Genomic DNA, 12,953 nt, shown 5'->3' with positions numbered 1-12,953 from the left:
ATTCAGCTGGGTAACTATATGGAAGCTGGGGTTTGGTGCTGCAGCGAGTAGTGCTGTTATTTCACAGCACCTGGGTGGTGTGGAAGGACATGCGGTCGATCTCTGCTCAGTCCATATGGAGTTTAAATGTTCTCTCCACGTTTTTGTGGGTTTCCACCAAGTAGTCTCGTTATCTCCCACAGCCCTTGTGATACAAGCACGTACAGCAATATGTTTCGAGTGAATTAGTGACACTGCATTGCCTGTAGCAAGAGTGTGTGTGTGTGTGTGTGTGTGTGTGTGTGTGTGTGTGTGTGTGTGTGTGTGTGTGAGAGAGAGAGAGAGATTTTCACTGGTACATAAATGAGTGACTCATTGTGAGTAGTATATCTAGCATTATAAGTCACTTTGAGGGAACAGATGTGGGATGAAACTACACAATGTTGATTGGAAGTTGCTCTGGAGTGAAGCATCAGCTAAATGAATAAATATAATGGAGCCACTTCATTTTATTTAAGGGTGTGTTTGACTAGGTGGTGGTGCCAAAGTACCTCCTACATGTCTGGCCACTACACTGGCTGTCTGCAAGCGTTTCAACTCAGCTCTCACTGCTCTCACTGCTCGTTCATTCAGTTCACACTCCAGAAGTCCAACTGTCTCATGGAAAACACACTGGACCACTTTCACCACGTTGCTCCTGGGTGGTGTGATCGGAATGTCATCAATGTGGTCTGGGTTGTAACTGTAGTGCAGGAGCACCAGAATGATGGGTTTGTCATCTGTCAGGAAGGAGAGGAAATAAACCGAGATGAGTGTCTATAGTGAAACCAGTCAGACAAAGGTGTTTTTTCCAAGAACAAACACGGTTTCTGTTTCTTAACAGAGAGAGAACAGGTGTCAAAAGGAAGCTCTTTTGGAAGGTAGCAGTGTGTCCACAAACCAGCATAGAGAAATTAAGAGTTAAGTCAGACAAATGTACCTCTAAGCAACAACAGGCCTATCGTGGTTCTTTAACTCTAGGATCCACATCTGGCGCAGCAGTTTAGGTTATTTGTTAAAGATGAAGGTTTATAATGGTTCTCATTCTTTATGCAAAATTACACATTGCTACAGACCACCGAAGGAATCAGAAACGACTCAAATCTCACCTGGAACATTTTTCACACCTGTGTCCATGTCCGTCCACATCTGAGTGACGACGGGACAGAAGACCAGGATCACACTGCAGTTCTCCAGGCTGCACTCCTCCAGAGACATGTCCAGCTTTTTCATGAATGTCTGGTGCGAGTTCAGGGCGGGGCCACTGACCGCTATGTGGACTTTAACTGGGCAGACAGGGCAAATACAAAACTATGAATGCATTAAAACAATATAAAATCCTATTTCATCCTAGTGCAGAGATTATGCAGGGTCAGAGAAAAAAGCTATATGATGCATATTTCACTGTTCAACAGGTATTTTGATACTTTTTGTTTAGTGCTACAAAATACTGGCGACAGGGACATGTCCAGCTTTCTTTTAAATAGATGGTAGGTGTTCAGGGTGGGGCCACTGACCACTACATGGATTTTAACTGGGAAAAAAAGTGTATGGATAAATATGCATGTAAAAGTATCCATTGGAGTCTATGAGAACTCTGCACTTACATATCAAGACCTTTGCTGAAGGGTCTTGAAAATTTCAAGATTCAATATTTGATTTGTCACATACACAACCATACTTAGTACGACGTGCAATGCCTTTTCTGACTGTCCGCGGTACTGATAAATAAGGCAATACAAACAAGTAGAAATTAGGAACAAACTACAGGAATATGAGGAATATATAATGATGAAAATAGGAAAGATAATAAATAATAAAATAAAGTAGGATACAAGTATGTGTAGTCCAATATTAAAGGTTAAATAAAAGTCCAATGTGTTAACTAAATCTCTACCCATTTACCAGATTAAACACCTGGCTATTCCTACTGTTTCTTTTTCGAATAAGTACCTTGATCAAGGGAAATATGGCAAGACCAGAGATTTGGACTCAGAACCATCAGACTGCTGAGCACAGGCACCCAACTACTGTGCCACCTGCTGCCCCAGAAGTGACTGAGATAAAATCCTGTTAGCACTTATGCAGAAATTATTTAAAACGATATTACTGTGCTGAAATACTGATTACCCTTTAGGTGGAATATCAGTTAATAATTAGGGTAACATTTGCTAACATGCAGTTTCAGTTTCTGATTTGTTTCACTTTGTTCGAATTCAGCACATTTAAGAAGTGAACGCTCAATTTTACACATAACTGTATTTATTAATGGTTCGGGGTCAAAGGACATGTCTTCACACATACTGTATGAGGACATCTATGAATGGCTTCATTATGAACGTCTGTTCAGTATATTTTCCTGTAGCACGGAATGTTATCCAGGCAGCTCAGAAAGGAAGGTTACTGCAAATTATGAAATGCTTATTAGCAGAAAACTATAGCCATAAAGATAGTTAATTTAATTTTAATCTTTAGGTTTCCCAAGTATTTCACAGTTTACTTGGAGGAGTTGGTTTTGGGACAGTGTTGATGCTGGAGAAGTTGAAAATATTTTGCCCTGGATAAAAATGAAACAGATGTAAAGGTTAATTTAGACATTTCCCCAGGGAGATTATACATCTGTGATTTTTGATGAAGAGAATAAAGGAATTTGTGTTCAGTTAGACAGATGAATTAGAGGGATGGGATAAGAAAATGTTTAATTTTGATATTTAGATTTCCCAAATATTTCACAGTTTACCTGGAGCTGGTTTCGAGGTGGTGTTGATGCTGGGCAACTTTGGCCCTGGATAAAAATGAAAGAGAGGTAAAGGGTTAAAAATATATTAATAATAAAAATATTTTTCATAAATATGAAAGAGATGTTAAGGGTTCTCTGGAAAGATTATATAAGAAAGAGTGAAAGAGAGGTTTGCAGGTGAACTGGAGAAAAGAGCAGTCAGTCCCTGGTGGCCATTCAGTGCTACTAACCCTGTTTTACTACATGTCCCATCTCAGAGGGACACACAGTGGACAAGTGGAAGAAGATAGTGGGGGTGTGAACTAGGGCATTTTTCACAGTAAGAGCAGAATTGTGTCCAACATGTTGTGAAGAGAAGGATCTAGTGACAAACTTACAAGGTATGCTGAAAAAGCTCCAGATTTTTTCAGTCAGAAATTTTACCTGTAGAAAGACAATATATTGAAAAAGAACATTAATTGTTTTGCAGCATTGCGGTAACACGTTTCTGATAAATCAGTGAAAAAATGGCTGTCAAGTGCCAACAGCTAGATATGTTTAATATAGAACAAAAAGCAGAGAGATTATCAATTTGCTGTTCAGTTGACATTTTATTTAAAAAAGAAACAAAAACAACAGGAATTCGTTTATTCAGCAGTGTGTTTTATTGGAGCACTTCTGGTTCATTATGCTGTTCCTACGTAGTGTCAAGGAGGTGGTATTGAACCAGCAACCTTCAGGTTTGATGTCTTTACTACACTATACTGTGTGCTTCCTCTCTGAGTGCCTTAAACAGCGAAGCCCATCAATACTGCACCTTTAATATGGAGATCTGCAGGCCTTCGTGGTTTTGTTCAGTACCAGTTATCCAAGGACAGACAAATGGAAAGAGTTTCTCACTGCATTTGTTTTCTAAACTGATGATGCATGACTTGTCAGTGGAGTTGAAGAAGGACACCTGTCTGTTGTCATAATCCAGCTCTACTCCGATCTTCTCAGGTTTCTTCTTGACCTCAAGCCTGCTGTATCCAGCTTGATACTCTCCATTCTTCAACATTAACGCCCAGAAACCGCTGTCTGGTCTGAAAGTGATCTTCCTCTCCTTGTTTATGGGCTCTTCCAACACCCCTACAGCCCAGGAAGGACTGTCCCCCACCTCCACCTCCCAGCTGTGTTTTCCAGAGGTAAACCCCTCGGAGGCCAAAACAAATCCCAAATGACCAGGCGTCTCTGTGTTGTCAGAAGGCTGCTGTTTGTCTCCAGTGTTTAGTGCTGTGGTTAGGTCCGGCAGAGAGAGTCCTGTGGATGTAGGAGTAAGAGAAAATCACACACACACACACACACACACACACACACACACACACACACACACACACACACACACACACACAAAAAAAAAACATACTGATGAAAAAAATCTACAAGGAAAATAACTGACAAAACACTTATATCAAAGCACACTCAAAACATACCAGTACAGAAACAAATATTAAAACGCCTCCTCTTCTGTATCACCCCTGATCAATATACTTTCCCTGAATTGCTCTAGTAAAATTATACAGTACTATAACTGGATAGGAGGGTGCGGTGGCGCAGTGGGTTGAACCACAGTCCTGCTCTCCGGTGGGTCTGGGGTTCGAGTCCTGCTTGGGGTGCCTTGCGATGGACTGGCGTCCCATTCTGCGTGTGTCCCCTCCCCCTCCGGCCTTACGCCCTGTGTTACCGGGTAGGCTCCGATTCCCCGTGACCCCGTATGGGACAAGCGGTTCTGAAAGTGTGTGTGTGTGTGTGTAAATCAGTGGAAGTAGTTTAGCACCAAATTGGTACCACTACATGGACTTTAACAGGGTAAACACACATTTTCAGAACCGCTTGTCCCATACGGGGTAACAGAGCCAACCCGGCAACACAGGGCGTAAGGCCGGAGGGGGAGTGGACACACCCAGGACGGGACGCCAGTCCATCGCAAGGCACCCCAAGCGGGACTCGAACCCCAGACCCACCGGGGAGCAGGACTGTGGCCCAACCCACTGCGCCACTGCGCCCCCCACAGCGTAAACAGAAAATGTTAAAAAGTCAAATTTTTTTAAAATTTAATTCTGTCCAAATTGCTTTAAATATATATATTTTTCAAATGGTGGAAAAAAGTGTCTATGTATCCATGTGTAACTGAAAGTGTCCACTGGTGTCTGAGAATTCTGTATTTACATACTATTTACTAAGACCTTTTCTCCAAGGTGACTTAAAATATTTGTTCACTAACAAGTAAGTTTTTTACACACTTATATACCTGGCTATTGTACTGTGTCATTTTAGGAGAAGTGCTTTAACCAAGGGAACTACAGCAGGACCAGGGATTGAGGCTCATAACTTCCAGATTGCTCGGCAAAGGACCCTAAATATCTTTTTAACTGTGACCCCAGGACTGACTGATTCAGATAAAATGACGTTGTCAGTCATGCTGAAACTATTGAAAGTTATAGAATTTAAATATTTACTACCTTATAAGTGAACCTGTAAGATAAATATCATGAGGGTCACATTTGCTGAACTGCCAATCAGAGCTTCTGGTTTGTTTCCCTTTGTAAAGTGTTTTCATTAAATCCATTCTGGCCAAACTCAGGTGCAGAGAAGACCATTTAACTACATTAAACTTGAAACCTGGCTGTTCACTCTAGCAGGGAATGTTCAATTCAATTAAATTTATGTAATATGAATATATATATCACATTTTTGTAATGTTATCCAGGCAGCTCAGAAAGGAAGGTTATTGCAAATTATAGAACACTGTCTAATTAGCACAAACAATATATCTATACAGGCGCGGCAGGTTTGGCCGGTGCCCCCTGTGTGGTAGGTCTGGGGTTTGAGCCCAGCTTGGGGTGCCTTGTGACGGACTGGCGTCCTGTCCTGAGTGTGTCCCCTCCCCTTCCAGCCTTGCGCCCTGTGTTGCCGGGTTAGGCTCCGGCTCCCTGGGACAAGCGGTTTCGGATGATGTGTGTGTGTGTGTGTGTGTGTGTGTGTGTGTGTGTGTGTGTTTTTACCGTCAAGAGTATTTCACTGCTACATAAATGAGTAATTCATTCTTAGTAGTATATCTAACATTGAAAGTGGGGTGAACAGGTATAGGATGAAACTGCTAATATTTTATTGGAAGTCACTCTGGAGAGAAGCATCTGCTAAATGAATAAATGTAGCTGAACTACTTTATTTTATTTAAGGGTGTGTTTGACTAGGCGGTGGTGCCAAAGTACCTCCTACATCTCCGGCCACTACAGTGTTTGTCTGGAATTGTTGCAACTCAGCTCTCACTGCTCTCACTGTTCGTTCATTCAATTCACACTCCAGAAGTCCAACTGTCTCATGGAAAACACACTGGACCACTTTCACCACGTTGCTCCTGGGTGCTGTGATCGGAATGTCATCAGTGTAGTCTGGGTTGTAACTGTGGTGCATGATCACCAGAATGACGGGTTTGTCATCTGTCAGGAAGGAGAGGAAATAAACCGAGATGAGTGTCTATAGTGAAACCAGTCAGACAAAGGTGTTTTTTCCAAGAACAAACACAGTTTCTGTTTCTTAACAGAGAGAGAACAGGTGTCAAAAGGAAGCTCTTTTGGAAGGTAGCAGTGTGTCCACAAACCAGCATAGAGAAATTAAGAGTTAAGTCAGACAAATGTACCTCTAAGCAACAACAGGCCTATCGTGGTTCTTTAACTCTAGGATCCACATCTGGCGCAGCAGTTTAGGTTATTTGTTAAAGATGAAGGTTTATAATGGTTCTCATTCTTTATGCAAAATTACACATTGCTACAGACCACCGAAGGAATCAGAAACGACTCAAATCTCACCTGGAACATTTTTCACACCTGCGTCCATGTCCGTCCCCATCCGAGTGACAACGGGACAGAAGATCAGGATCACACTGCAGTTCTCCAGGCTGCACTCCTCCAGAGACATGTCCAGCTTTTTCATGAATGTCTGGTGCGAGTTCAGGGCGGGGCCACTGACCGCTATGTGGACTTTAACTGGGCAGACAGGGCAAATACAAAACTATGAATGCATTAAAACAATATAAAATCCTATTTCATCCTAGTGCAGAGATTATGCAGGGTCAGAGAAAAAAGCTATATGATGCATATTTCACTGTTCAACAGGTATTTTAATACTTTTTGTTTAGTGCTACAAAATAGGGGGTGCGGTGGTGCAGTGGGTTGGACCGCAGTCCTGCTCTCCGGTGGGTCTGGGGTTCGAGTCCCGCTTGGGGTGCCTTGCGACGGACTGGCGTCCCGTCCTGGGTGTGTCCCCTCCCCCTCCGGCCTTACGCCCTGTGTTACCGGGTAGGCTCCGGTTCCCCGTGACCCTGTATGGGACAAGCGGTTCTGAAAATGTGTGTGTGTGTGTGCTACAAAATACTGGCGACAGGGACATGTCCAGCTTTCTTTTAAATGGATGGTACGTGTTCAGGGTGGAGCCACTGACCACTACATGGATTTTAACTGGGAAAAAAACTGTATGGATAAATATGCATGTAAAAGTATCCATTGGAGTCTATGAGAACTCTGCACTTACATATCAAGACCTTTGCTTAAGGGTCTTAAAAATTTCAAGTTTTATTTGTCACATACACAACCATACTTAGTATGACGTGCAATGCCTTTTCTGACTCTCCGCGGTACTGATAAATTAGGCAATACAAATAAGTAGAAATTAGGAACAAACTACAGGAATATGAGGAATATATAATGATGAAAATAGGAAAGATAATAAATAATAAAATAAAGTAGGATACAAGTATGTGTAGTCCAATATTAAAGGTTAAATAAAAGTCCAATGTGTTAACTAAATCTCTACCCATTTACCAGATTAAACACCTGGCTATTCCTACCGTTTCATTTTCGAATAAGTACCTTGATCAAGGGAAATATGGCAAGACCGGGGATTTGGACTCAGAACCATCAGACTGCTGAGCACAGGCACCCAACTACTGTGCCACCTGCTGCCCCAGAAGTGACTGAGATAAAATCCTGTTAGCACTTATGCAGAAATTATTTAAAATGATATTACTGTGCAGAAATACTGATTACCCTTTAGGTAGAATATCAGTTAATAATTAGGGTAACATTTGCTAACATGCAGTTTCAGTTTCTGATTTGTTTCACTTTGTTCGAATTCAGCACATTTAAGAAGTGAATGCTCAGTTTTACACATAACTATATTTATTAATGGTTCAGGGTCAAAGGACATGTCTTCACACATACTGTATGAGGACATCTATGAATGGCTTCATTATGAACGTCTGTTCAGTATATTTTCCTGTAGCACGGAATGTTATCCAGGCAGCTCAGAAAGGAAGGTTACTGCAAATTATGAAATGCTTATTAGCAGAAAACTATAGCCATAAAGATAGTTAATTTAATTTTAATCTGTAGGTTTCCCAAGTATTTCACAGTTTACCTGGAGCTGGTTTTGAGGTGGTGTTGATGCTGGGCCACTTTGGCCCTGGATAAAAATGAAAGAGAGGTAAAGGGTTAAAAATATATTAATAATAAAAATATTTTTCATAAATATGAAAGAGATGTTAAGGGTTCTCTGGAAAGATTATATAAGAAAGAGTGAAAGAGAGGTTTGCAGGTGAACTGGAGAAAAGAGCAGTCAGTCCCTGGTGGCCATTCAGTGCTACTAACCCTGTTTTACTACATGTCCCATCTCAGAGGGACACACAGTGGACAAGTGGAAGAAGATAGTGGGGGTGTGAACTAGGGCATTTTTCACAGTAAGAGCAGAACTGTGTCCAACATGTTGTGAAGAGAAGGATCTAGTGACAAACTTACAAGGTATGTTGAGAAAGCTCCAGATTTTTTCAGTCAGAAATTTTACCTGTAGAAAGACAATATATTGAAAAAGAACATTAATTGTTTTGCAGCATTGCGGTAACACATGTTTCTGATAAATCTGTGAAAAAATGGCTGTCAAGTGCCAACACTAAATATGTTTAATATAGAACAAAAAGCAGAGAGATTATCAATTTGCTGTTCAGTTGACATTTTATTTAAAAAAGAAAAAAAAAAACAAACAGGAATTCGTTTATTCAGCAGTGTGTTTTATTGGAGCACTTCTGGTTCATTATGCTGTTCCTAGGTAGTATAAGATTGTCAAGGAGGTGGTATTGAACCAGCAACCTTCAGGTTTGATGTCTTTACTACACTATACTGTGCGCTTCCTCTCTGAGTGCCTTAAACAGCGAAGCCCATCAATACTGCACCTTTAATATGGAGATCTGCAGGCCTTCGTGGTTTTGTTCAGTACCAGTTATCCAAGGACAGACAAATGGAAAGAGTTTCTCACTGCATTTGTTTTCTAAACTGATGATGCATGACTTGTCAGTGGAGTTGAAGAAGGACACCTGTCTGTTGTCATAATCCAGCTCTACTCCGATCTTCTCAGGTTTCTTCTTGACCTCAAGCCTGCTGTATCCAGCTTGATACTCTCCATTCTTCAACATTAACGCCCAGAAACCGCTGTCTGGTCTGAAAGTGATCTTCCTCTCCTTGTTTATGGGCTCTTCCAACACCCCTACAGCCCAGGAAGGACTGTCCCCCACCTCCACCTCCCAGCTGTGTTTTCCAGAGGTAAACCCCTCGGAGGCCAAAACAAATCCCAAATGACCAGGTGTCTCTGTGTTGTCAGAAGGCTGCTGTTCGTCTCCAGTGTTTAATGCTGTGGTTAGGTCCGGCAGAGAGAGTACTGTGGATGTAGGAGTAAGAGAAAATCACACACACACACACACACACACACACACACACACACACACAAAAAACATACTGATAAAAAAAATCTACAAGGAAAATAACTGACAAAACACATCAAAGCATACCAGTACAGAAACAAATATTAAAATGCCTCCTCTTGCTGTATCACCCCTGATCAATATACACACACACATTTTCAGAACCGCTTGTCCCTTACGGGGTCACGGGGAACCGGAGCCTACCCGGCAACACAGGGCGGAAGGCCGGAGGGGGAAGGGGACACACCCAGGACGGGACGCCAGTCCGTCGCAAGGCACCCCAAGCGGGACTTGAACCCCAGACCCACCGGAGAGCAGGACTGCGGCCCAACCCACTGCGCCACCGCACCCCCCTGATCAATATATTTTCCCTGAATTACTCTAGTAAAAGTATACAGTACTATAAATGGATAAATCGGTGGAAGTAGTTTAGCACCAAGTTGGTACCACTACATGGACTTTAACAGGGTAAACAGAAAATGTTAAAAAGTCAAATTTTTTTAAAATTTAATTTTGTTCAAATTGCTTTAAATATATATATTTTTCAAATGGTGGAAAAAAGTGTCTATGTATCCATGTGTAACTGAAAGTGTCCACTGGTGTCTGAGAATTCTGTATTTACATATTATTTACTAAGACCTTTTCTCCAAGGTGACTTAAAATATTTGTTCAGTAACAAGTAACAGTTTTTTACCCACTTATATACCTGGCTATTCCTACTGTGTCATTTTAGGAGAACTACTTTAATCAAGTGTCTCCTCCCCCTCCGGCCTTACGCCCTCTGTGCCGGGTTAGGCTCCGGTTCCCCGTGTCCCGTATGGGGCGACTGGTTCGGACGGACTTTAACCAAGGGAACTACAGCAGGACCAGGGATTGAGGCTCATAACTTTCAGATTGCTCGGCAAAGGACCCTAAATATCTTTTTAACTGTGGCCCCAGGACTGACTGAGATAAAATGATGTTGTCAGTTATGCTGAAATTATTGAAAGTCATAGTACTGAAATATTTACTACCTTCTAGCAATGTAAATGAAATATCTTGAGGGTCACATTTGCTGAACTGCCAATTTCAGTTTTTGGTTTGTGTCACTTTGTAAAGTGTTTCAATTTGGCATCTTAAGATGTACATGACATCCTGTGGGAGGTACTTCGGGATTATGGGGTTCGGGGCTCGCTGCTACGGGCTGTTCGTTCCCTGTATGACCGGAGCAGGAGCTTGGTTCGCATTGCCGGCAGTAAGTCAGACCTGTTCCCGGTGCAAGTTGGACTCCGCCAGGGCTGCCCTTTGTCACCGATTCTGTTCATTATTTTTATGGACAGAATTTCTAGGCGCAGTCAGGGAACGGAGGGTGTCTGTTTTGGTGGCCGCGAGATCTCGTCTCTGCTTTTTGCGGACGATGTGGTCCTGTTGGCTTCATCAAGTCAAGACTTGCAGCGTGCACTGGGGAGGTTTGCAGCCGAGTGCGAAGCGGCGGGGATGAGAATCAGCACCTCCAAATCCGAGGCCATGGTTCTCAGTCGGAAAAAGGTGGATTGCCCCCTCCGGGTTAGGGGGGAGTTGCTCCCTCAAGTGGAGGAGTTTAAGTATCTCGGGGTCTTGTTCACGAGTGAGGGAAAAATGGAGCGGCAGGTCGACAGACGGATCGGTGCGGCGTCCGCAGTAATGCGGTCATTGTACCGGTCTGTTGTGGTGAAGAGGGAGCTGAGTCGTAAGGCGAAGCTCTCAATTTACCGGTCGATCTACGTTCCTACCTTCACCTATGGTCATGAACTCTGGATCATGACCGAAAGAATGAGATCGCGGATACAAGCGGCAGAAATGAGTTTCCTCCGCAGAGTGGCTGGGCGCACCCTTAGGGATAGGGTGAGGAGCTCGGTCACCCGGGAGGAGCTCGGAGTAGAGCCGCTGCTCCTCCGCATCGAGAGGAGCCAGTTGAGGTGGCTCGGGCATCTGTTCCGGATGCCTCCTGGACGCCTCCCTGGGGAGGTGTTCCGGGCTTGTCCCACTGGGAGGAGGCCTCGGGGCAGACCCAGGACACGTTGGAGAGACTATGTCTCCCGGCTGGCCTGGGAACGCCTTGGGGTTCCCCCAGAGGAACTGGAGGAGGTGTGCGGGGAGAGGGAAGTCTGGAGGACTCTGCTTGGACTGCTGCCCCCGCGACCCGGCCCCGCATAGCGGAGGAAGATGGATGGATGGATGGATGGTTTGTGTCACTTTACAAAGTGTTTCAATTTGGCGTCTTAAGATGTACATGCTTAGTTTTCAACATAAATATTTTTATTACTGGTAAAGGGTAAACAGCATATCTTCAAAGGTACTGTATGGAGACACCTATGAATGACCTCCTAATGCACATTAAAATGCCATCTCCTGCTGTAGTACCCCTGACCACTATACTTGCCCTGAATTGCTCCAGGAAAATAACCCAGTTGTATAAATGGGTAAATCAGTGCCAGTGTAACACTAAGTTGCTTTGAAGAAAAGCTAAATGCATAAATGTACTCACTGTGTTCCATAATCTTCTTCACTCTTAATTTCAAAGGTTCCAGATGTTTGTTCGCATCTATCGGAACCCCTGACAGCAGCTCTGGATCTTGCAACTTGAAATCAAGTCTACAAAAAATTGACAAAAAAAGTCTGTGATACTTTGGCATCTGAGATGAGTGAAATATAAAAGAAGAGAACAGGAAAGACTATTCAAGGCAGTTGGAGTGAAGTTGGAGTGATACAGTTTTACAGATAAATAGAAAGATACCTTTCCTTTGTATCCTTGTATGTCTGTAAAAATACAAAATCACATCAGACCTTCACAAATACAAACATGTTGTTCGTAGATACTAAAAGAATGCCTTTAAAGAAAATGTTTTATGATAATTCAGTATAAATTAATACACTTCTCACAACTAAGAGAAATGCAGTCTGAGGATCAGCCTAAATTTTACAAAAAGAATACATTCAAGTAAAGTTTATACCTTTAAAAAAGTTATGTCATCCTCCATCAGTCTCCTCTCAGTCGATTCTATTTTGTCTGACAGGGTGGAAATGTGTTTGGAGATGTTGTCCATCATTTCCATCACCCTTTGAGTGTTCTCCTCCTCTTCCTCCCTCAATGCAATCAGCCTGGACTTCTCTTCATCTCGTAAGAACTGGTAGATTCTCTCATACTCCTCCTTGATCTGCTTCTCTGTGTCCCGGGCTTGAATCTGAAAGTCACAGTCAATGTATGTGAAATAACTTTTTTTTTGGTTTATGAGGTAAAGTACACCATTTGAGTGTATAAATACCTTGATCTGTGAGATGGTTTTGTCATATTCCTTTTTAGCTTCAGTCAGCTTTTTCACATCTTCTTTCATTGGATTCAGTATAGCCTTCAGTTCCTCCTGAAATAAAGTTATTATACTGTTTATAATAATCCAGAATAAACCC

The 12,953-nt window shown here is 42.6% G+C and overlaps 1 protein-coding gene across 3 annotated transcripts in view; it reads right to left on the bottom strand.

Moving 5' to 3' along the window:
* Positions 1 to 337: 337 nt before the first annotated feature.
* Positions 338 to 12,953, bottom strand: part of LOC108925171 (uncharacterized) — a 36,086-nt gene continuing 23,470 nt past the window's right edge. For 2 of the 3 annotated variants that reach the window (XM_029253078.1, XM_029253082.1), the window contains 11 exons: positions 9,003 to 9,484; positions 8,572 to 8,617; positions 8,195 to 8,239; positions 6,589 to 6,765; positions 5,992 to 6,219; positions 3,555 to 4,036; positions 3,136 to 3,181; positions 2,759 to 2,803; positions 2,519 to 2,575; positions 1,128 to 1,304; positions 338 to 758 (listed from right to left, as the gene is read on the bottom strand). In XM_029253078.1, the coding sequence (XP_029108911.1) occupies positions 493 to 758; positions 1,128 to 1,304; positions 2,519 to 2,575; positions 2,759 to 2,803; positions 3,136 to 3,181; positions 3,555 to 4,036; positions 5,992 to 6,219; positions 6,589 to 6,765; positions 8,195 to 8,239; positions 8,572 to 8,617; positions 9,003 to 9,484 (2,051 nt within the window). In that variant the 3' untranslated portion in view covers positions 338 to 492. The remainder of the gene's footprint in view (positions 759 to 1,127; positions 1,305 to 2,518; positions 2,576 to 2,758; positions 2,804 to 3,135; positions 3,182 to 3,554; positions 4,037 to 5,991; positions 6,220 to 6,588; positions 6,766 to 8,194; positions 8,240 to 8,571; positions 8,618 to 9,002; positions 9,485 to 12,953) is intronic. The other variant, XM_029253084.1, reaches the window with a different exon arrangement.

Source organism: Scleropages formosus, chromosome 1 (assembly GCF_900964775.1).
Source record: "Scleropages formosus chromosome 1, fSclFor1.1, whole genome shotgun sequence".
In the NCBI taxonomy this organism is placed as follows: Eukaryota; Metazoa; Chordata; class Actinopteri; order Osteoglossiformes; family Osteoglossidae; genus Scleropages; species Scleropages formosus.
The sequence above is the reverse complement of the archived record's forward strand: the minus strand, read 5'-3'. Positions and strand labels throughout refer to the sequence as shown.